The sequence below is a fragment of the Gigantopelta aegis genome, chromosome 4 (assembly GCF_016097555.1).
Source record: "Gigantopelta aegis isolate Gae_Host chromosome 4, Gae_host_genome, whole genome shotgun sequence".
NCBI lineage: Eukaryota > Metazoa > Mollusca > Gastropoda > Neomphalida > Peltospiridae > Gigantopelta > Gigantopelta aegis.
Genome location: NC_054702.1, coordinates 23,883,970 through 23,910,682, shown reverse-complemented (window position 1 = coordinate 23,910,682; position 26,713 = coordinate 23,883,970). Strand labels below are relative to the sequence as shown.

The 26,713-nt window shown below is 35.3% G+C and overlaps 1 protein-coding gene across 1 annotated transcript in view; it reads right to left on the bottom strand.

Moving 5' to 3' along the window:
* LOC121370195 (protein jagged-1-like) overlaps positions 1-26,713 on the bottom strand; it is a 128,879-nt gene that overhangs the window by 13,838 nt on the left and 88,328 nt on the right. Inside the window, exons 5-15 of the mRNA XM_041495311.1 lie at positions 26,335-26,468; positions 15,533-15,652; positions 14,958-15,071; positions 13,296-13,523; positions 12,412-12,461; positions 9,317-9,490; positions 7,892-8,042; positions 5,413-5,577; positions 4,390-4,503; positions 2,718-2,831; positions 258-371 (exon numbers count right to left, since the gene is read on the bottom strand). Of these exons, the coding sequence (XP_041351245.1) occupies positions 258-371; positions 2,718-2,831; positions 4,390-4,503; positions 5,413-5,577; positions 7,892-8,042; positions 9,317-9,490; positions 12,412-12,461; positions 13,296-13,523; positions 14,958-15,071; positions 15,533-15,652; positions 26,335-26,468 (1,478 nt within the window). The remainder of the gene's footprint in view (positions 1-257; positions 372-2,717; positions 2,832-4,389; positions 4,504-5,412; positions 5,578-7,891; positions 8,043-9,316; positions 9,491-12,411; positions 12,462-13,295; positions 13,524-14,957; positions 15,072-15,532; positions 15,653-26,334; positions 26,469-26,713) is intronic.

The following is a 26,713-nucleotide window of genomic DNA, read 5'->3' as shown; positions in this document are numbered from 1 at the left end:
GAAACTAGGGTCTGCAGCTTTTAAGTCATGTGACCAAATAATTAATTCCAAGTTTCATAATCAAGTACAGCTAAAAATAATACTAGAGTTACTTCCCATCTTGCTGAGTGGTCTTCTCTTCACTCATGAAAGGAATGTTTCATTTTAAAAATATTAATTAACAACAGTGCTAATCAGTTTGAAAATTGATTTAGCAACAACTACTAGTATTTAAAATTCTGAAATTAAAAAAAAAGTTTTTTTAAATGTTGTCTTACGCAGTTGACATGTGTTTCCTTCCCAGGCATCGCTGCACTGACAAGTGAACGTGTCTCCCAGATCTATGCAGCTTCCTCCATTACCACACGTCAACCCACTACAGTGGCTGTTTCCTGCAAAAAGAAAAAAATACATGTACATATAATCTCAGATGTACGGAAATTGCCTTGATTGTACAATTATGAATAATATTTACATGTCGCACACCTTGATAGCATTTTATAAGAAATAAGTTATTGACAGTTATGAAAATAAATAGAGGATACTCCCGAGTGTCGTGTGATATCATAATTTATCAGCACGAGTTGATAAAAGTATGAAATCTGAGACTTGCCGAGGATTTTATACTTTTATCAACGAGTGCTGATAAATTATGATATCACAAGACACGAGGGGGGTATTTTTTTTATCATTTATTATCATTCTTTTCAGTTGCGACAGTTGTAAACAATGTCAGTTGTAACAAACACAGTGACGTTACAAAACATTGTCTTGTGATTAAAATTTGCGGAGATATCGTGAATTATAGTGCCAGTGATATCTCCTACAAAAGACTTTAATGGATGATAAGATGTGTTATTTTAGTTGTGTTATACATTTATTTTCATCTCTTACAATGACAATTTAAAATATGGCAATGCCTGATATAAATACAGTGAGAGGTAACCCACTTCTGCAATACAGGCTACTCCTGCCTAATAGCAGTGAGAGGTCTCTTGTATGAACTTTCTCATAGACAGAACAGCACATTCCACAATCCTTTGTATAAGAGTCGTACAGCATTGGTTGGAAGAGAAAGACATCAATGGGTTCACTGATTTAGTTCATTTCAACTTATTTTCGTGCTTATAACCAATTAAGGTTCAAGCATGCTGTCCTGGGTACACACCTCAGCTATCTGGGCTGTCTTTCCAGGACAGTGTGTTAGTTGTGAGTTGGTTAGTGGTTAGTCAGAGAGAAGAGGGTGTAGTGGCCTTACACATACCCACTGAGCCCTTAAAGAGAGAGTAAACTGAAACAAGAGCCTTATGTGTTCGAAAGATGCATACCCAGACCACCAACACATACTGACACTTTAACAAATGAAAGACGCGTAATTTTAGACACTATTAGGCCTATTGGTATGCTACGTTCGAGCAAAAACAACCACTCACGATACCCAAGTGATAATTTTCTTTTCTTTGGGACTACATAACTGGTCAATTTTGTGATTTTAGATGGGAAAGTCTATTTAATCAAGGGTTTTACAGAATTACTTACAGTAATAAAGCAGGACTGCTGATAATGTTCATTATGATTAGAGAGGTGTCCGTGCGGTTATCATACAATACCCTGTGATCTTAATAAAAGAGGCATGCAATTTTAGTGTGTCTAGATACGGTGTCTGGGGACCGTCTAAATATATACCTGCCAATCAGGAACCACAGGTACAGGCCACGGAAAGAAAAGACCAATTAACTAAGAAAACACTACGATTATTATTTCAGTATATGGGTTAATTTATGTACAAAACATAATACAATTATTTCAACACTTTAACAATGGTGGTTTATTTTGTCTTAAAAATGATATATAATTGCTGTGTTACTGGGATGGCTATTATTACAGAATATTGCGATGCATCCGCAAAAATCAGGTATGTTTTGTTTCTTCAGTTTGAAGACTAATTCCTGACGTGACATGCTAGGTATTTTGTAACCACCAGTTCGCCAGAGGGCATATTAACTGGGATGGTACAAAATGGCTGCGCCCATTATATATAATAGCCGTCACATTTAACCGTTTTATTAATTAACTATACAATTATACTTGTTGATATTAAGCAATAATGTGCATTATATATCGTTGAATATGCATACCAGGTCAAATGCCTTAATTGTCCCTTCCTTTAAGAACTTGATCTGGGTTAGAGCTGGTACTGGGCTGCGAACCCTGTCCCTACCAGCCTGTAGTCTGATGGCTTAACCACTGCGCCACTGAGGCTGGTAGAGTTAACTGAGGGTGATCGACCCTGCAATAACCTTTCGCACATCATGCAAGTGCAGAGTGGGATCTAACTCACTAGAGGTAGGTAGACGAGTAGAGCTCTTGCCTGAAGTCCTTTGATCATATGGTTAAACCCTTTAATGAACTCATTCTCTGATTTTTAAAAACAATTTTTTTTTGGGGGGGTGGGGGTTCCATCCCAACCAATGCCCCATGACTGTGTTATGTATCAGTGGGAAAGTGCATATAAAAAGATCTCTTGTTGCTAATGGAAAAATGTCCTCTGAAGATTAACATGTCAAACTACCAAATGTTTCACTTACAATAGCTGATGATTAATTAATCAGCATGCATTAGTGATGATGTTGAACAAAAAAAACTTTTTATCTCTCATGCGAGTGTTCTATCACTCAAATATCTCCCAAATATCAAATATCTCCCAATTAGTACATGCATTAAAGAAAAGTACTTACTGAGTGTGCAGGTTTTTCCCTTCCACCCATCAACACACTGACACACAAACTCCCCAATGTAGTCTCGGCAAATTCCTCCATTACGACACGGAGTGGGGAAACACTCATCTCGATCTGTTTAATACAACAAGTAATGTACTTACATATCTGCATTTATCTTACATATCTGCATTTATCTTACATATCTGATTTTATCTTACATATCTGCATTTATCTTACATATCTGATTTTATCGCCATAACATTAATTCATCTTGCATAATATTAACAATAAAACTAAATTATGATCAATAATTAAATTTTCATTTACCATGTATAACTATTAATAATAAAACAATAGATGAGTTAATGCAAAGGGTATGTAATAGCTGAGTTAATGTGAAGGTATTTAGCAGTCCAGATTTGTGCAATCTATTAAATTATTAGTTTATTTCATTTCAACTTATTTTCATGCTTATATCCAATTAAGGTTCAAGCATGCTGTCCTGGGCACACACCTCAGCTATTTGGGCTGTCTGTCCAGAACAGTGGATTAGTTGTTAGATGGGTAGTGGTTAGTGAGAGAGAGAAGAGGGTGTAGTGGCCTTACACCTATCCATTGAGCCCTGTACCTACCAGCCTGTAGTCTGATGGCTTAACCACTGTGCCACCGAGGTAAGTCTTATTAGCTAAAATAATGCTACAATTTTGCATTGTTATTACAACTGCTTTGGTGATCTAGCTTACCATGTAGCACTGGCACTGTAAGTTGTAACTAACAAAAAATAGTTTCAAGTTGAGACTATTTTAAGTTTAACATTAAGAAATGTGCATGGTTTTCATATATTTCTTGGGTAATTTTAACAAACCTTGATATACGAGTTTTACAAACAATTATTTGTATTAAAACCGATAACATACAAATATAAATAAACTATAAATTGTTTTGATATTTACATTTCAAATCTCCGACTTTCTTGGTCTTTACAAAGTTTGTACCAGAAACTGAACCACATGTTCTCACAAATATAGAAAGAGAATTAACAGGAGTAGTTTTGATTGACACAACCTTGTCATCAGTAATCCATGAATTGTTCTTGTTAGGAGCCTCATTTGTAAAAAAAAATCACACAAGCCTGAGTCCATACAGTCAATTGTCACAAATATTTGTCAAAATATTAGTTACATAAATATAATATTAGCCAGCAATTAATTATGCCATGTTCAGTTGGTATTCGTGAATATCATGAATTCAGAAGTTCCAAATTGTAAACATGACAGAACCAAGTGGAGAGCATTCAGGTGATTTAATCTGCACTGTCACCCCAATCTCACACACCCCAACTCATAATTGCACAAATGATTTGTGTTTGTCTACCATGTTTTTCCCAAAAGTTGTGGAGACTGAGACAGAAAAATCCTACCCCAGTTCATAAGTTGTGTTCACAGGTTATTTCCCCAAATGAACGGTTTTCACAACTTGTGAATAGGGAAATACGATATTCATGACTTCTAATGAACGCAGTATTATCCCACCACAAGCAATAACCCCTCATATGCCACATATCAGAATATTCCCTTAACAACTGTACAGATACTGCCCAGCCCTTCCATCTAATACACCTATATATATATATATATATATATATATGTAAGTGCATTTAATATTTTATATATGACACTAAGAATCTTACTTATGTTGCAAAGGGTTCCCTCCCATCCCTCTGCACAAATACACTGGTAAGAGTTTACACCATCGATACACGTCCCTTGGTTCTGACAGGGGTTGCTGGCACAGTCATCAATATCTGAAATATGTTATTAATAAATGAGTAAATACATTTATTAAAATACACACTCAACGGCTATTGAAAGAAAGAAAGAAAGAAATGTTTTAATTAACGACGCACTCAACACATTTTATTTACGGTTATATGGCGTCAGACATATGGTTAAGGACCACACAGATTTTGAGAGGAAACCCGCTGTCACCACTACATGGGCTACTCTTTCCGATTAGCAGCAAGGGATCTTTTATTTGCGCTTCCCATAGGCAGGATAGCACAATCCATGGCCTTTGTTGAACCAGTTATGGAACACTGGTTGGTGCAAGTGGTTTACACCTACCCATTGAGCCTTGCGGAGCACTCACTCAGGGTTTGGAGTCGGTATCTGGATTAAAAATCCCATGCCTCGACTGGGATCCAACGGCTATTGTGTCATATAGACACAGTGTCTCTTTAAAATGTTTTAATTGTTTCTTCAAACAAGGCATATACATGTTTTTGTTTATAAATGTGATAATTATTTCTACAAACAAGGCATATACATGTTTTTGTTTTCTTAAATGTTTAAATTATTTCTACAAACAAGGCATACAATGTATATATATGCTTTTGCTTTGAAAATGTTTAAATTATTTCTACAAACAAGGCATACAATGTATATATATGCTTTTGCTTTTAAAATGTTTAAATTATTGTTACAAACAAGGCATACAATGTATATATATGCTTTTGCTTTGAAAATGTTTAAATTATTGTTACAAACAAGGCATACAATGTATATATATGCTTTTGCTTTGAAAATGTTTAAATTATTGTTACAAACAAGGCATACAATGTATATATATGCTTTTGCTTTGAAAATGTTTAAATTATTGTTACAAACAAGGCATGTGTATGTTTGTTTTTAAATGTTTCACTGATGGTACTCACTCTGGTGACAGTAAGCTCCCATATAACCAGATTCACAGGCACACGAGAATCCTCCATTCGGTTGACTGATACACAAGCCATGATGTCCACACACGTTGGATGACACCAGACGAAAACCGCCAACTGAGTCGTTAGATGGGATCGATATCGTGCAACTGTCGATAACTGAAAATAAACAACATCGTTCAAAATAAGCACTTGTCCGTTTGTCCTGACAAGTGAAAATCTTTCGGACAAGCAAAATGTGCCTCAGTGGTTGTCCAGTGGACAAGTGAAAATGTTCAGTTCAGTTTCATTTTGAGCAATCACAAACATCATCCTGGTACTTGAATAAAATACACCATCTATTTGGACAAGTGACAATATTGGCGGACAAATAAATTTCAAGATGTATTTGTCCAGTGGACTAGTAAAAAATTCTGCTTATTTCTATCACTGAACAATATATCCACAGTACAATAACATGCTTTATATAGAGTATACAAAATCCATTTAAAAATAGGTAAAGCATTTTGAGTACTAATTAATAAAAATTTGTAGATCTACTGCAATATTTTGGCCTTAAAATTTATCTAAGGGATTAAAGACTAACATAATCACATAATAACATAATAAATGGCCTCTTTAAAATGTTTTAAATATTAAAAGTAAAGTTAACTATAATGAAATCTAACAGTAAACAGAACACTTTTATAGAATTTATCCTGCAACCACTAATTGACAGATTATGATGACGGATAAAGCAAAGTCATAAACATATAGTAACAGAATATGACTTATGATGTCACTGATGTGACGTCACATGCAGAGCTACATTACAAACTCGCTCATTTGACCTCTAGGTCATTGTACAATGTGGCTGAAGTAACAAAAATAAAAGGTTTTCCTCAAAAATTTTATAAAAAATAATAACTAGTTAATGATGTAGGATATCAGCATTTTTCTGTTCAGGTCGAATTGGGAAATTCCGCTCAGCTTTTCCCATTCTTACCTTCATAAGATAAAGCCAATATCCTACATCATTAACTAGTTATTCTCTATATAACTTGACAGAAAGAAAAACAAATGGAAAAAAGTATAGATAGATAATTGATTAAAAGATATCCTCTTCCTTCAATCCTCACCTCTTGATCCATCCATCTTGGTAACAAAATAACTATTCTGACAGCAAAATAACTACCCTGACAGTAACTGATGATCTTTCAGAATACTATTCATCTAAACATATCAAAGTGACAGTAAACTAACCATCCTGACAGTAAACTAACCATCCTGACAGTAAACTAACCATCCTGACAATACATGTACTATTTATCCTGACAGTCAACTAATCAAACTGACAGTAAACTAACCATCCTGACAATACATGCACTATTTATCCTGACAGTCAACTAATCAAACTGACAGTAAACTAACCATCCTGACAATACATGCACTATTTATCCTGACAGTCAACTAATCAAACTGACAGTAAACTAACCATCCTGACAATACATGTACTATTTATCCTGACAGTCAACTAATCAAACTGACAGTAAACTAACCATCCTGACAATACATGTACTATTTATCCTGACAGTCAACTAATCAAACTGACAGTAAACTAACCATCCTGACAATACATGTACTATTTATCCTGACAGTCAACTAATCAAACTGACAGTAAACTAACCATCCTGACAATACATGCACTATTTATCCTGACAGTCAACTAATCAAACTGACAGTAAACTAACCATCCTGACAATACATGCACTATTTATCCTGACAGTCAACTAATCAAACTGACAGTAAACTAACCATCCTGACAATACATGTACTATTTATCCTGACAGTCAACTAATCAAACTGACAGTAAACTAACCATCCTGACAATACATGTACTATTTATCTTGACAGTCAACTAATCAAACTGATAGTAAACTAACCATCCTAACAATACATGTACTATTTATCTTGACAGTCAACTAATCAAACTGACAGTAAACCAACCATCCTGACAGCAAACCAACCATCTTGACAGTAAACCAACCATCCTGACAGTATACCAACCATCAACCATCCTGACAGTAAACCAACCATCCTGACAGTAAACCAACCATCAATCATCCTGAAAGTAAACCAACCATCCTGACAGTAAACCAACCATCCTGACAGTAAACCAACCATCAACCATCCTGACAGTAAACCAACCATCCTGACAGTAAACCAACCATCCTGATAGCAAACCTACCATCCTGACAGGAAACCAACCATCATAACAGCAAACCAACCATCCTGACAGCAAACCAACCATCCTGACAGTAAACCAACCACCAACCATCCTGACAGTAAACCAACCATCCTGACGGCAAACTAACCATCCTGACAGCAAACCAACCATCCTGACAGTAAACCAACCATCCTGATAGCAAACCAACCATCTGACAGTAAACCAACCATCCTGACAGTAAACCAACCATCCTGACAGTAAACTAACCTTCACATGATCTGGAATCGCAGCGAGCTTGTGGCAGGGAACAGTCCTTGCCATCAAACCCATCCTGACAGTGGCAGTAGAAGTCTCCCTGGATGTTAAAGCAGCTAGAGCCATGTTTACAAGGGTTCGGGTTGCAGGGATCAACATCCATCTGAAACACACACAGGCATATATCCATGAATTCATATCACAGGGAATATTGTAAATAAAAGTAAAAGTATGTACTGATATTTGTAAAATACCCCACCTCCAAAAAAACAAACAAAAAAAAAAAACCAAAAAAACCCACAACAATAGCACAAAACAAAACTGTCTTAAAAATAAACAATGATACCAGAAAATATTAATGACACTGACACAAAATTGATAATTTTTAGCAAAAGGTTGTAAATAATGTGCGATTGAACAGTAAGTTAAAGCATTGAGAAAAGCTTAAAATACGCTTATGGAAAGAAATGAGGGAGCACATGGAATTGTAGACCAAATGTAATATACTTGTACTATCAGGGCTGCTCTGCAACTTGCCAAATTTGCTAATTGTGAATTTTAGGAACAATTGGCAATTTTTATTTTGATTTTGCATATTTAAAAATAATTTGGCCAATAGTTTTGCTCACCCTGAGCTAGCTCTGACTATACTAGCGTAGCAATGTCTATTTCGTACAAAGTTTTAATATGGAACTAAGTGTCGGTAGTGTCAACTTTTGACACTATTATAGTGGACTGAGTGTTTTGGTTTCAGTTTCCTGTTACTATTTGTGTGATCCCTCATTTTTTTATCCATCAATATATTTTACACTGCCTACGGTACATAACTAAAAAAAAGTTTGTTTTGTTTCACGACACCACTAGAGCACATTGCTTTATTAATCATTGGTTATTGGATGTCAAACATTGGTATTTCTGACTCGGAGGAAGCACGCTATATTTTTCCATTAGCAGTAAAAAAAAAAATATATGCACTTTCCCACAGACAGGAAAGTACATACCACAGCCTTTGACCAGTTGTGGTGTACTGGTCGTAAAACAAGAAAAAAACCCAGTCAGTTGAATGGTTCCACCGAGGTGATTCGATCCTGCGACACAAGCACAGACCTCTGAAAATTGCCAGAACGATTCATTTCATTCGTGCACTGTTCACACAAACCTAATATTGTATAACCTATTTTTTGTGAACAAAAAATTTGGAGCACCATTTACTTGGATATAACAACTTACGCAAAATGGAAATGGGTTACGTAGATTTATTGCTGTGTAACTGATAAATGGATCATGCAGATTTTCAATTCTCAGAAACCTGCCCCCTATATACTAAATCCTGCCCCCCATATACTAAATCCTGCCCCTATATACTGAATCCTGCCCCCCTATATACTAAATCCTGCCCCCCTATATAGGATCAGTGTATTTAATGGTAACTCGTACCTGGCAGTTGATGCCAGTGAATCCCTTGGGACACTGACAGTAGTAGGAGGCGAGCTGGTTGTGACACGTGGCTCCGTTCCAGCACGGGTTACTGTCGCATTCATCGATGTCCACTTCACACCACTTCCCAGTGTAACCCGCCGCACAGAGACAGTAGTAGCCATTGGTAAGATCCTACAAAATAAAATACTCCACAATAAACCATAGGTAATAGGTTTTCAGAGGTGGGTTTTTTTTGCGTGGTGTGTTGTTGAGGGTTTTATTTTGGTGTTGTTATTGTTTTTGTTTGTTTGTTTTTTGTTGGGTTTTTTTTATGGTTGTTTGTTTTCATGTTGTTGTTTCCTCTCCTCTTCAAATGAGAATCAGGAGTTGCATATTTGATGAATATATTTTATAAATTAATCTGTCAAGAAGTTAATTTAAGAAGCACTTAAACTTAAATTTAAATTTGACTATGAAAGCCATGAAGTTGGTTACTGGGTAATAATTAATTATCTAACAATATCTAAAATGCACACTTTGGTCACATATTGTTGGCTATTTCTTCCCACCCTCCCCACCAAAGATTTTAGATTTACAAGACATTTCTTAACCAAGTGTTGAAATAATAAATAATAGGCACCAAATAGCCATAGTTTAAAATGTGCTGAGGTGCCATTAAGCATATATTCCTTTGCTTTCAAGTCAAAAAATACTTTATTTTTATTCATAGGGTAATAAAATTGGGTCTTTGTAATACTTTACTTTTTTAAGAAAGCAAGATCCACACATCTGTTCAGCAATAAATTCTGCTAACATTCAGACACAGGTATGCTATCTAGCAGAAAACAGCTGTGTTTCCCTACTGACCAACATAGCAACATCTAACATGTATCTTTATCTATTACCATGCCAGCCTTATTACATAAATGCCAGGACTGCAATCTGACCAATGTGTTGAAGCAACTACAAATACCGTATTTGATGTATTACATGCAACAAAATCAAAAGCCTCTGTTGTCAATAAGGAAAATAATATTTGCTTAAAGGGACACACCCTAGTTACGGCTATTTGTTAACCATTACGGCATTGTTTTTCGCTATTAAACCCCATTTTTCACAAATAAAATTGCACTTTACTTACATTTTATTATTTAGAATACACATTTCCATTCACCTGAAGTGCTTTTTAGTAATCCTGATGTTTGTAAAACCACGAAATGCATTTTTTGCATTTTTTCACAAGACGTTCTGTCGAGAAAAAAACGTTAAGCAAGAGAGGTCCAATCTATTTTTAGAGGGGATATTTCCATTTCAATGTCACAGACGTTGGTATATCACGTGACCGTTATCATTTTGGTTCGGTTTGTTTTCTCGTGCACGGTTCGCGCAATCAACATCCGATTTGTTGTTGTTCATTTGTGAGATTTTTCTTCACAGTTCGTGAACATTTTCAGTAACAATAAAGTTCAGACAAGTAAGTGTCTCAATACAAAATGTTACAAACCCTTAAAACCAATAATTTTGCTAAGTCTTACGATATCTGGAGAGGGGATACAACCAGGACAGAACAGTTGGAACATGTCCAGGAGAGGTGAAACGAACGCACCCCAAGTCTGTGAAATTTGTCGTGACGTAGGCATTGTTGTGCTTCGAGCGACATCTACCAGTGACATCAGAATACTAACTTTCAAAATTATTTCAAGCAATTGGGACATGGGGATTCCCATGGTATTTATTGATATAAAACCTGCTTTTTCACTCCCATTTGATAAAAACGTGATCTAAGTGTGTTACAGGTTTGTAGATTAACCAAATTATAATTTAGTTTCGCTGGATGGAACTAGGGTGTGCGGCTTTAACTATTGCACAGCATGCTGTTTAATCAGCAGCCATTAGGTGTTTTATCATACAGAATCAGTGAGAGATTGAGAAAACCTACTGTCACTACATTTTGGGTATGAGTTTCTCTTATGGATTCTTTCTTAATCCACTTTGTCAAAAACAGGGTAACACATACCATGACTGACTGGAATGACACAAATAAAATTGGTCTGTTAATTTTTGCTGTCACTCACACACAGACACTCACACACACAGACGCAGACACACACACACACACACACACACACAGACACACACACACACACACATTTGAAGTGCCTTTTTAATGACTTAAACAAAACAAATCATCCACAATACACAACACTAAATTGGCCTAAAAACACTTCTCTCAGCATCTTCGTTTCAAAATTTTCCAGGCAGCATGTCCCCGAACCCCCTACAAATCTCACTCTCCTTAGGCAATCTTTAATTTTTTTTTTTTTTAATTTCACCCCCTCCGTTACAAAATCCTAGATCTGCTCCTGATTTGTTTTATCTATCTTCAGGTTTTAAGGTGCAAACATAATGTCCTGGGCACAGACTTCATCTATCTGGGTTGTTAATGGTTATTAGTTGTTAGAAATCAGTGCAATAGTTCATTTCATTTGTAGTTATATAATTCACTAAACTCTCGTAACTTTGCAATATTGCAGTGCAATGCAAAAAGACTTGCAAAGAGGATGCTTTGTTGTCTAGCAGCCTAAGAGATCTTTGTGAATTAGGCCCTTGGACTTACACCTCAGATATCTGGGTTATTAGTGGTGTAGTGGTTAAAATTTGTTTTGTTTAACGACACCACTAGAGCACATTGACGGCTATTGGATGTTAAACATTTGGTCATTTTGACATGTAGTCTTAAGAGAGGAAACCTGCTACACTTTTCCATCAGTAGCAAGGGATCTTTCATTAGCATCACTCCACAGACAGGACAGCACATACCACAGCCTTTGATACCAGTTGTGATGCACTGGGCCTGGTTAGTGGTTAGCTATTAGTGGTTAGTGAGAAATAAGTCTGTGTAGTGACTTTACACCTCCTCATTAAGCTATTACCTACCAATCCTAAGTCTAATGATGTAACCACTACACCACTGAGGCCAGTAGTGTTACAGCTTCCCACTGACATACTAAAACCTTGTTGTGAAAAAGCTGTTACAGTTGGTGGTTAATACACTGAATATGGTATGCATAGATTATATTGCAGAGAACACACTGACCAGAAATACTACTAACCACACATGAAGCTCCATTTTCACAGGTAATCCCATCACATTCATTGATATCTAAAAGATAGGAAAATGTTTGTGTTATTTCATTACATCCGGTTTTTCACATATAGATATTTCTCACACCTGGAAAGTACAATTATACATACATACATAAAAGTTCAGCAAATGTTACAACACTTAAAAATGTTGACTAGTTATTCATTTACGTTACAATTTGGTATACTGCTACCTACATATATAATTAAAAGCCCTTCAATTAAGAAAATGTCTGTGGCAAAAAAGTATGCCGATGAAATTTTTAAAAATATAGTCCAAGGTCAAAAAGTGCTGTAGACAATTTTGCCAAATTATCTTTTAAACGGCTAATATGGCAGAATCCTAGTTATTTTCTAACAAAATATCAATTATTACATGAATTTATTTTGCCAAATTAAAATAAAATTAGTTAATTGTTCTTAAAATTCGAAATTGATGAATATCTATATATCTATCTATCTATCTATCTATATCCGTCCGTCCGTCCGTCCGTCCGTCCGTCCGTCCGTCCGTCCCTCCCTCCCTCCCTCCCTCCCTCCCTCCCCCTCTCCTCCCTCCCTCCCTCCCTCCCTCCCTCCCTCCCCTCCCTCCCTCCCTCCCTCCCTCCCTCTCTCTCTCTCTCTCTCTCTCTCTCTCTCTCTCTCTCTCTCTCTCTCTCTCTCTCTCTCTCTCTCTCTCTCTCTCTCTCTCTCTCTCTCTCTCTCTCTCTCTCTTTCTCTTTCTAGTATCTCAATATATATATATATACAGACACTTACTAGTGTCGCATTTGATCTGACTGAGCTAGATCCCACCCCTGGACCTATTGAGATGCTATTTGGTATTCAGCTATCTACATATACAAATACTTACTAATGTCGCATTTCTTGCCTGTCCAGCCAGGCTGGCAGTCACACGAGAAATCTCCGACGAGGTTCTGACATGCGAAGGCGTACACACACGGACTCCCACTGCATTCGTCGGCGTCCAGCTGACAGTGAGGGCCCTTCCAGCCATCAGAACACTGACACATGTATGAGTTGTTACCGTCCACGCATGTCCCGCCATGGAGGCACGGCTGAAGTGCACAGTCGTCCACATCTGGAGGTAAATAAATAGATGGATGGATGAATGGGTGGGTGGGTGGGTGGGTGTATGGATGGATGGATGGATAAATGGATGGGTGGATGGATGGATGGATGGATGGATGGATGGATGGGTGGGTGGGTGGATGGATGGATGGATGGATGGATGGATGGATGGATGAATGGATGGGTGGATGGATGGATGGATGGATGGATGGATGGATGGATGGATGGATGGATGGATGGGAGGGTGATTGGATGGATGGATGGATGGATGGATGGATGGGAGGGTGATTGGATGGATGGATGGATGGATGGATGGATGGGTGATTAGCTTGGTGGTTGTGGATGGATGGATGGATAGAAGGGTGGACGAATGGATGGTATGTACTGCCCTGTCTATAATAGTGCATATAAAGATCTTTTGCTGGTTTTTATTGGGAATAGTCAGTGTGATGGCAGCTGGTTAATGTTTTCTTTTCAAAACAACAATATGTTAAGATGTCAAACAGCTGTAGTGTAAAATGTGCTGAGGTGTCATTAACCAAACATTCCTTTCCTTTCTAGACAATGATGAAAAACTGCAAGTACCCAGAGTTGATATGTTTTTCAATTACTCTTTACACTATGAGTTAAAGTCATTTAAGCCTTAAAGGCAAAGGTGATGACAATAACCAATTTTCGTTCGAGAAAACTCACTAAAAAAAGACAAAAAAGTTTAAAATAATATTAATGCTATATATCACATCAGCGATCATCATGTCAAAATAATGTTCATGCTGTGATAGCAATGTTATTGAAAAGTCAAGCTGAAAAATCAATCATATTAACGCAAAAACGAACACGACCAACGCCATTAATTCAAGTATAAAACATATTACTTCCCATTACAAAAGCAAATGATATTATCATCTCATGATAAACGAGTCCACTTAATAGCCGTGTTGTCATGTGGTTTCATATTAGAGGCTGAAGATTGAACTCATGGGTCATGAGACAAGTTATCAAGACTTCCACATCGAAGAGTTACGGCAATCACTGCTGTAATGGTGAAAACGTTTAAGACAATTTTTTCTCTTCATTATTGATTCAGGCATGAGAAAAATAGTCAATATTGCAACCTTTTTTTGTGTAAGACATAACTCAGCTTGCAAGGAGAGGAATAAAACACAGGTACATCACCGGGGGAGGGGGAGGGGGAGGGGGAGGGAGAAGGGATTCAAGGTGTAGGGCCAAAGAGCCTTACAATTTTCCTTTTTGAAATTTGTGGTTTTTTAACCAAATGAAATTTTGGCAATAAAGTGTACTGTACCAGTGCATTACAACGTAAATCCTTTGAAATTGTTTCTGGTTTAATGACGGAGTGTTTGGAGGTTTTGGTGATGCTATCAACACTTTATACAGAAATTGGTCCCCTCATAATGCACCTTTAAATACCAGATTAATGTACCTTTCTCACACAGGTGTCCGGTTCTGCCTGGGGGACAGTTGCACACAAACCCACGTGTGGTGGACACACATGATCCTCCATGCCTGCATGGATTGGACGCACATGCATGTTCCGCTGAAATACGAGTCGGTCATTGGTTAAACTCACAGAACCACAATTTTTAAACACTTACAACAAATGTTTTTTTTTCTACATTTTTGATAATTTCAATTAGAAATTTAACAATATTGATTTTTAGTACATTTGAAGATATAATTAAACATGATACGAAATTATGCAAGTTTAATATTACACATGCAAGATTACACATAATCAATATTAATTGATATCACTCAACTCGTTTGGTTGACATTCCTGTAAAGTTTTAGTGTACCAATCGATGACGTAACGAAGTTTTACATCCCACTTGGCATTCTAGTGCGACGTATCACTTTGTACCAAGATATTTCTAACATATGGGCAATAATATAAAATATCACAACAGATGTTTCTCAGGTTTTTCTACAATTATATTTAATGAGGATATGTTAATTGAGGATATGACATTTTAAATGATTTTATGACTGATATCTCACCGATTTCACAGTTCTTGCCAGAAAATCCTTTGTGACAGGTGCACTGGTACTTGTTTGGGGCAGTGTTGCGACACAGGCCACCATTATGACATGGGTGATGACGTCCACAGAAATTCAAATCTGAAAACAAAAATTAAAACTGAGCATTACCCACCAAAATATGACCGCCATGTAGATAGCCAGCCCTCATTAGATGAGACTACAGTGAAACCTCTCAAGACCGGACCCTTTGTAAACCAGAATTCCCTCTAAACTGGACATTTTACAGAGTCCCTTTCTAAAAACCAGGACAGAACTTAACCTCTCTAAACCGGATCCCTCTTAATACCGGACATTTCTCTTGGTCCCCAGGGTGTCCGGTCTAGAGGGGTTTTACTGTATATACAAAGTCGTCATGTACCGGTATATAGCTACTTCTGAGTAAAGTGACAAAGATGGCGATGTCCATTGCTGTTGTATTTATGGATCCAGGGGTACAGAAATGAAAAAAATGTCTCACTAGCCCACCAGACCAGAACCAACTAAAATTTACTAGCCCACCAGAATTTCTACTAGTCCGCCAGCCTATAGAACAATATATTAATGTTTAATAATATTATAATACACACTATCTTCACATCAAATGATAGCCTATATATATTTTTTTAATGCATGTGTATTCTAATAAAGCCAGTTTTTCACAGTTCTTTCATATAGATTTACAAAATTCTAGATTTATAAAATAAAAACAAAATACCATCAGTCAGAAAATAACAGATCGCCCGTCGGACTGATAGTTGCATTTTTCAACTCATCCGTGAGAAATTTTACTCGTATTTGGCGAACGGGTGAGTAATGTCTGCACCGCTGTGAATCCAAGTGCAAAAAGATCCTTCAGAAGTGCAGCTTCAGGTAAGTACAAAGAAGGTTGACAGCAATGCAGATCACAAAGAGGAGCAATTATCAGAATGATTAGAAACTGCTACAGGAGAACAACGTTACCCTCCCCATCCTGCCTACCGAGTAATACTAGTACATTTCTTACTGTATTTTTGTTTAGAAATAGAATAAAGAAATGAAGTCAACACGGGCAGATCCAAGGGACCCTTAAAAATACAAGTGCCTTTTTTTAACAATGTTAACAATCACAATAATTATTTATTCAATTAATATATCTATGTTATAAACAAAATAGTATACTCTTCTATATCACTATATACGAGTTATTTACATTTATTAGTGTTTTATCCTGTTTATTTTATTAGTGTTTTATCCTGTTTATTTTATTAATGTTTTATCCTGTTTATTTTATCAGTACTTTATCCTGTTTATTTTAATCAGTGTTTTATCCAGTTTATTTTATTAGTTTTATTCTGTTTATTTTATGAGTGTTTTATCCTGTTTATGTTATAAGTGCTTTATCCTGTTTATTTGATTAGTGTTTGATCCTGTTTATTTTATTAGTGTTTGATCCTGTTTATTTTATTAGTGTTTGATCCTGTTTATTTTATTAGTATTTTATCCTGTTTATTTTATCAGTGTTTTTTATTCTATTTATTGTATCAGTGTTTTATCCTGTTTATTTTATTAGTGTTTGATCTTGTATATTTTATCAGTGCTTTATCCTGTTTATTTTATTAGTGTTTGATCCTGTTTATTTTATCAGTGTTTTATCCTGTTTATTGTTTTATCCTGTTTATTTTGTTACTATTTTATCCTGTTTATTTTATTAGTGCTTTATCCTGTTTATTTATCCTGTTTATTTTATTAGTGTTTATCCTGTTTATTTTATTAGTGTTTTATCCTGTACAATTTATTAGTGTTTGATCCTGTTTATTTTATCAGTGTTTGATCCTGTTTATTTTATCAATGTTTTATCCTGTTTATTTATCCTGTTTATTTTATTAGTGTTTATCCTGTTTATTTTATTAGTATTTTATCCTGTACAATTTATTACTGTTTTATCCTGTTTATTTTATTAGTGTTTGATCCTGTTTATTTTATTAGTGTTTGATCCTGTATATTTTATCAGTGTTTTATCCTGTTTATTTTATTAGTGTTTTATCCTGTTTATTTTATTACTGTTTTATCTTGTTCCTCTAATAAAATGAACTCTCAGTTAATCTACTAACCACAAAAAAGTTAATTTAAAAACAAAAAAACAAACCGAAATCCAGAAAGTGTTGTTTAATAATATGTCTTTAATCCCTTGGCAATGTCTAATTGTGATGAGCTGGAGGAATGCATGGATCTTGATTGCTCTATTTCCCAACAGATTAGGAAAAAATGCAATAACTTGGCTAATTAGGCCACTGTTTGAAAGATGTGATAAATTGATATTGTCCAACCTCATACACCACAATGTTTATCCAAAATGTTAAATTATCTGCTAATGTCCCTTCATTCATTGTTTTCTTTTCTTTCTTTCTTTCTTTTTCATTTGTAATCTATTTTCAAGCTTATAATATCAAATTAACATTCAAATGTGCTATCGTTGGTACACACCTCAACCACCAGAGCTGTCTGTTCAGGACAAAGGTTATTGGTTAGCTGTTTGTGGTTAGTGAGAGAGAGGTAAGTGTAGTGGTGTAACACCTCCCCATTGAGACAAACACACTACCACTGAGCTACATCCCACCCCTGTAGAGGTTTTATTATTATTATTATTATTTATTTTTATCCCACTGACCCCTTTCCTTCGACTCCTTTGAATTCCATCTCATTTCTTCCTGTTCTAGCAACTCCTCCTATCTTTCAACTTCTTTCACTGTTCACCTCCACATCCCAGTCCTTGTCTCTCCAACTGCAACAGGTGCTTGTCTCTTGTGGCTATCCGTGCCACACACCTGTCATTCCCCATCAGCTTTTAGCTGTGGGCTTAGTCTGACCACTTCGGAGAGTGTTCAGTAGTTACTTCTGGCATTGTTATGAGGCACTTGTATCTACCTACTATGCTCCCCTACTACCGGCGCCACCCCTGCAGAGTTAATGGTTTGTGGTTAGTGGGAAAGAAATTGATGTAGTGGCCTCACACCTTTCCTTTCCTTTGAACTGTGTATTCAAAATATGATAATTCGTCCACAAAGTCTTCAGAGGAATTAAACCTGCTACAATTTTCCATTAGTAACAAGAGATCTTTTATATGCACTTTCCCATAAACAAGAGAACATTATTATATCATAGCATTTGATATACCAGTTGTGAAGCACTGATTTGGGGTGGGGAAAAATCAACTGGTGTATGGGTTCAATGTGAGCACTGAATCCTATACCAGAACACCTCAGGTAAGGGACGGGGCATAGCCCAGTTGTAAAGTGTTCACTTGATGGTCGGTCTAGGATCGATCCCCGTCGGTGGGCCCATTAGGCTATTTCTCGTTCCAGCCAGTACACCACGACTGGTATATCAAAGGCCATGGTATGTGCTATCCTGTCTGTGGGATGGTGCATATAAAAGATCCCTTGCTGCTTATCGAAAATAGTAGTCCATGAAGTGGCGATAGCGGATTTCCTCTCTCAATACCTGTGTGGTCCTTAACCATATGTCTGATGCCATATAACCGTAAATAAAATGTGTTGAGTGCGTTGTTAAATAAAACATTTCTGTCCTTCCTTCCTCCGGTAAACATTTTACTGACTGAGCCCATTGCTGGGCAGGATCTTGCTCAATTCATAGAGCTCACATGAAGTTTGTTTTAAAGTTTGTTTTGTTTAACGACACCACTAGAGCACACTGAAAACATATAGCAGGTTTCCTCTAAGACTATATGTCAAAATTACCAAATGTTTGACATCCAGTAGCCGATGATTAATAAATCGATGTGCTTTAGTGGTGTTGTTAAACAACACAAACTTTTTTTTAATCTAAATTGTTCACTACAGAGTCAAATGCTTATTTTTCTGGTGAACTGATTTGTGATTTTTCTGTTAAACTATAAACTGACTATTTAAAAAAAAGAAAAAAAAACAACTGACTAGCAAATGACAAGTAGCGTAAGTGCACAATGATCACTAAAAAACCCTATAGTTGTTTTGGGTTTTTTAAAGATGAAGATCAAACTACAATGAGTTCCTTTAAGAGATGAAAACACTTTTTGGAGTGCAATTAGAGTGCGGTAATAAAAGCTTCGCTACGTGTGACTTTTCTTTTAGTGACGAGGCAATTATTTAAGAAAGTCCAATCGGGTGAACTCGGTCAAATGATTTGATTGGCAGATCCAAGAAAAGTATTGATTTAAAAACAGCACGGCCAAACACAATTACAACCGATGAAATCTCTTGCCTCACAACAGAAAATCATCGCACTATTATGTTGCAGTTAATTGCTTTGAAGACAATGTGACTGACAATACTTCAAAGTCTTCAGCTAACACAAGCAATTTGGAAATACGATGTTTAAGCAGGGTAGTCTGTGTTTTTGTCATTTCAGTTGCTGAGATGATGAATGATTTTAAAAACAGTTCGTTTTTACTGCTGCCCAACTCATTATTTTAGTTTTTAGTATTGACTTGCTTTTTAGGATTTCTCTTTTTTAAACCAGGAGCAAAACAACAGAAACATATTAACTGCATTGACTTTTTAGTAAAATTTATAATTAGGAATGTCATTTTTCAAGATTATAAATATATTATGAAATTGAACAATGATAGAGATTATAATTAAGTTTCCCAGTGGTGGCTAAAATGATGAGGTTAATTACTTAACCAACGTTGGTGACCATATGCAAGTTATAATTAGATTTACCAATGCTAAAAATTATAGCGACTGTTAGGTTTACCAATGTAAAAAATTATGAGTTTTATCAATGAAAAAATTAGAATAAGTTTTACCTATGCTAAAAATTATGAGATTTACCAACACTAAAAATTATGAGGTTTACTAATGCTAAAAATTATAATGAGGTTTACCAATGCTAAAACTTGTTTACCACTGCTAAAAATCATGGTTTACCAAAGTTAAAAGTATGAGGTTTATCAAAGCTAAAAATAATTAGGTTTACCATTGATGCTAAACATTATAATGAGGTTTATCATTGATACTAAAAATTATAATGAGGTTTACCAATGCTAAAGCATAAATTATGAAGTTTACCAATGCTAAAAAATATAATGCAGTTTACCAATGCTGGAGATTCAATTAGGATTATCAGTGGTACAGATTATAGTTAAATTTACTTGTACTGAATATTTAGTAGGTAGGTAGGTAACTAGTTTTATGTGCTCATATACCACTAGAGTTTCACACACTTAGAATATTTAGTAGTATTCTTGTTGATCATGATAGTTATCAAATACAACCCTAATACATTATTCCAAAATCAGTTACAGATGCTCAAATTAGTTTAATTAAATAAAACCGATTGATCTATTTCTGCTATTTTATAATGTTGATTTGCTAAATTTGTTAATTAATGAAAAATAAAAACAGCCTCAAGAAATTTCCCCAAGTTAACATGTAATTATTTTTTCATTACAAAAGTTGGTAAAGATCAGCCGCTGAGTATTAAAGAGGTAGCATCATTAAACAACAGGCAATATAGCATGCTGATTACTCACTCAGGAGATGCTGGAGAAAAAAATCTATTCTTTAAATTAGCCATTAATATTTCAACTGGGTCTCGACATTTCGTTTTACATCAGATGTGTTTTTTTCTAGATAGTATTGATTTTGCAACAACATGCTTCCTCTGTAAGTGGTAGAAATATCCACCAAAAAGACTATAACATTACACACATCAAGCTATTGGGTTTCGCTAATCAACACTTGAGAAATTAATTATCCAACACGATCAGCGCTAACACTTGATTTGCTGTCTTCATTGCCACTTCTGTTGCACTGAAGGCTATTTTTAAACCACGGTTGTGTGTTAGGAAAGTAGTCTTTTTAATGCAGTGATAATTTTACAGTAAATTTGTCCTAATGGCAAAATAATTGGTATTCACTGAAATGAAGCCTGGAGGGAATTTTTATATAAATGTACCAAAATAAAATAACATATTTTATTGTAATACACAATTTATTATTAGTATTTATTTAAATAGAATGTTTAAAAATATAATTACTGGTATGTGGCTTCAGACCACAATTAATTTCGCTATATGTTTCTATATAGCCTTAGTGGCTATAACATTTTTATTAATATCAGCAGGCCCGTGAGGTTTTGTATGTACCTTTGCCTGCATGGGGGACACATACCCTGAAAAGGACAACCCCTGTTGTCCAGCTCTTTCTCCCAGCATATTGGTTTAAACAGACACACCCTCTAAACCAGACCGGAGTACACCCATTTTACACAAAAAGCACTACTTTTGCATGGGCCGGAATTACCACAAACAAGTCTTCAATGTCAGCAAGTTACACATGTTTACAAACTACATGCTATCCTCTGTCACTTCAGTCAAACAGTTGCCACTTCATAGCTGTCTGCCATGAAATAATCACAGTCAAACAGCAGACTACTTGCGCGGTGAAACTTCCGGATTTTGGACAACCAAATGGGAAGATAACTGTAATCTGAGGCCATGTGCACAAAAATATCAAATAAGCTGAGTCTCCAGTAAATGCAAATTATCAAGAACATTAAAAAAATGTTAGCTAGATCACATTGATTTATTAATCATCGGCTATTGGATATTAAACATTTGGTAAGTTTTTGACATATAGTCTTAAAGAGAAAACCTGCTACAGGTTCCCATTAGTAGCAAGGGATCTTTTATATGCACCATCTCACAGACAGGATAACACATACCACAGCCTTTGATATACTAGTGGTGATGTCCTGGCTGGAACGATGGCTTAACCATTTCACCACTATTAAAGGTCGGTGTGTGTTACATCCATGTTCTTCATGTTTAGCAAGTCTTTGAACTTGATTACAAGAGCTAATCAGTGGCCTCCCTTAGTGCTGGTTTTCAGATAATCCGAATGTTTTTCCTTGGACCAGTCCTTTGGAGTTGTCTTTTGGCCAAAGAATTTAATTTGTCACAGCGAGATCAATAGCTGTGCTCCAAAAGCAAACACACATTGTGATTGAACACTGTCTTCTGTGTGTACAGCAACAATTTAATTATAGTGCTCTCCCTTTTTTTCTTCTTCTTTTTTCTTGTTTTTTTTTCTTCTTTAAACAAACAAGCACCAAGTTGCCTTTTGTCTTGTACAAGGAGGAAATATTTTTAAACCATTCCTGATGTGATCGTGATAATTGATCACAATTGTTTCAATTGTTTAATATATATTTTTAAACAGTAACTAATTTAAAGAGATCTGAACCAGAGATTTTGTAATTATAAGAAGTTTGATATTATTTTGGCTAAACCAAATACATTCTTACTAACAAACTAGAAGCAACACTTTATATTAAATAATACAGATCTAAACTAAAACAAGCAAGCCTCACTGTTATAATAGCTTAGTCATCAGAATAAGGCTGATATTTTTTGACAGTCAGAAATTATATTTTGATCACCTGTAAATATTAATACTGTTGTCCAGTATTCTGATTACTTGTAAATATTAATACTGTAGTCCTATATTCTGATTACTTGTAAATATTAATACTGTTGTCCAGTATTCTGATTACTTGTAAATATTAATAATGTTGCCCTGTATTCTGATTACTTGTAAATATTAATAATGTTGTCCTGTATTCTGATTACTTGTAAATATGAATACTGTTGTCAAATATTAATACACTGTTGTCCAGTATTTCTGATTATCCTGTATTCTGTATACGAATTTTGTTGTCCAGTATTCTGATTACTTGTAAATATTAATACTGTTGTCCTATATTCTGATTACTTGTAAATATTAATACTGTTGTCCAGTATTCTGATTACTTGTAAATATTAATACTGTTGTCCTGTATTCTGATTACTTGTAAATATTAATAATGTTGTCCTGTATTCTGATGTACTTGTAAATATTAATAGTTTTATGTTGTCCTGTATTAAATATTAATACCTGAAAACCTGTAAATATTAAATATTCAATATTTATTGTTGTCTTACTGTATTCTGATTACTTGTAAATATTAATACTGTTGTCCAGTATTCTGATTACTTGTAAATATTAATAATGTTGTCCTGTATTCTGATTACTTGTAAATATTAATACTGTTGTCCAGTATTCTGATTACTTGTAAATATCAATACTGTTGTCTTGTATTCTGATTACCTGTAAATATTAATACTGTTGTTCTGTATTCCGATCACTTGTAAATATTAATACTGTTGTCCTGTATTCTGATTACTTGTAAATATTAATACTGTTGTCCTGTATTCTGATTATTGTAAATATTAATATTATTGTCCTGTATTCTGATTACTTGTAAATATTAATACTGTTGTCCTGTATTCTGATTATTGTAAATATTAATAATGTTGTCCTGTATTCTGATTACTTGTAAATATTAATAATGTTGTCCTGTATTCCGATCACTTGTAAATATTAATACTGTTGTCCTGTATTCTGATTACTTGTAAATATTAATATTGTTGTCCTGTATTCTGATCACCTGTAAATATTAATACTGTTGTCCTGTATTCCGATCACTTGTAAATATTAATACTGTTGTCCAGTATTCTGATTACCTGTAAATATTAATATTGTTGTCCTGTATTCTGATTACTTGTAAATATTAATACTGTTGTCCTGTATTCTGATCACCTGTAAATATTAATACTGTTGTCCTGTATTCCGATCACTTGTAAATATTAATATTGTTGTCCTGTATTCCGATCACCTGTAAATATTAATACTGTTGTCCTGTATTCCGATCATCTGTAAATATTAATACTGTTGTCCTGTATTCCGATCACCTGTATATATTAATACTGTTGTCCTGTATTCGGATTATTGTAAATATTAATACTGTTGTCCTTATTCTGATTACTTGTAAATATTAATACTGTTGTCCTGTATTCTGATTACTTGTAAATATTAATACTGTAGTCCTATATTCTGATTACTTGTAAATATTAATACTGTTGTCCTGTATTTTGATTATTGTAAATATTAATACTGTTGTCCTGTATCCAAATAACTTGTAAATATTCATACTTTTATCCAAGATATATTTTTTAAAATGATATGGTTTTCACAAAGACAAGCATCATTGAGTCCTATTATATTGTGGTTGCTGCTCTTTTTTCTCTTTTGTAAAGTCAGATCTTTCACAGCAGTGTTTAATCTCGACCCCTGCCGACTGTCGTCGTTGGTGTGTAACATCTTCATATAGGAAGATAACAAAACATAATTTTGTTTACTCAAGTGAAAAATGGAGGCAACAAAGAAACGTGAAGAGAGAAAACTTGAAGCATGCTGTTCACCTAACTACAGGGTTACACCCATTAAACAGCAACCCTTTGGAATAAGCTGAATGGGGTGTTAGAAAAAAGTATTACAATTAATGGTATAGTGATTACAAGTTGCTGCTGTAGTGTTAAATGCTGGTGGGTACTCAGTAATTCAATTCAGAGTTCATAAAACTGTAATTAACCCTTTAGAATAAAATGAGCTAGTTTTTACATGCAAATGTACCAGTTTGTTTTGTTTTAACGACACCACTAGAGAACATTGATTTATTAATCATCGGCTATTGGATGTCAAACATATGGTCATTTCGACAGAGTCATAGAGATGAAACCAGCTACATTTTTCCAATTAGTATGCACCATCCCACAGACAGGATAGCACATACCACAGCCTTTGATATACCAGTCGTGGTGCACTGGCTAGAGCGGAACAAAAATGGGGATCGATCCTAGACCAACCGCGTATCAAGTGAGCGTTTTCCCACTGGGCTATGTCTCGACCTCACAAATGTACCAGTTACAAAGTAAAGGTTAAGGGCTTTTGTTGTTGTTTTTTTAACTTCACCACCAGAGCATTGATTTATTAATTATCAGCTATATCGTGTCAAATATTTTATATTTCTAACTTAGAGTCTTAGAGGAAATCTGCTACATTTGTTTTATGCACTTTCCCCTCAGACAAGACAGACACACTACAGTTTTTGCAATACCTGCTATATATTATTGGTTGGGACGGGAAAAACCTAAGTAGAGAATGCATCCACCAAGAAGGTTTGATCCTATGACCAAAGCACCTCACGACAAGCACTCTACCAACTGAGCTAAATTTTACCACTTCAGCCACAGAAGTCATGGTATAATTGATATTAATACTGTTAATTAGTCTGTTTTCCAGCCATTTCGTTATTGAATGATTATTTAAAGTTAAACTTTGTTTTGTTCAACGAAACGACTAGAGTACACTGATTTATTCATCACTGACTACTGGATATCAAAAATTTGGTAATTTTTACATATAGTCTTAGAGAGGAAATCCACTACATTATTCAATTAGTAGCAAATGATGTTTTACACAACATGTATATGTATGTATGCACCATCCCATAGACATACAAAGACCTTTGGTATACCAGTCCTGGTGCATTGGCTGGAACAAGAATTAACCCAATGGGCCCACTGGCGGGGATCGATCCTTGACCCAATTGTGCATCAGATGAGCATTTTACCACTGGGCTACATCCCGCCCCCTTATGTTATTGACATAATTAATTTTCTCTAATACATTTGGATCCTTTGGTATTTTCTTCTGGTTTTTCTAACATGCATTACAGACTTTGTGTGTAACTTTTATCATTATTATTAACAGAATCATGCTTACCAACTTGACTTCTTCAATTCCCGTCATCATGTATTTCCAAGCAGTTTAAATTGAATGAGGATTTATCTGTTATAATAATCAGTTTGTAGAAAAAACTGAACTTAAAAATAAAGTTAAATAAAAGATTAAATTTACCTTTATCGCACAAAATGCCTCCCCAGTTGAGATTGCAAACACACTGCCATGGCGACCCATTACAGGAGCCGTGCTTACAGCCTGGGTATGGAATGCACTGGTCACAGAATGAGCCCTGCCAGCCATAGGCACACCTGAAAAGAAGGAAGGAAATGTTTTATTTAACTACGAACTCAACACAGTTTATTTATGGTTATATGTCGTCAGACATATGGTTAAGGACCACACAGACATTGAGAGAGGAAACCTGTCGCCACTTCATGGGCTACTCTTTTCGATTAGCAGCAAGGGATCTTTTATATGCACCATCCCACAGACAGGGTAGTACATACCACATCCTTTGATATGCCAGTCGTTGTATACTGGTTGGAATGAGAAA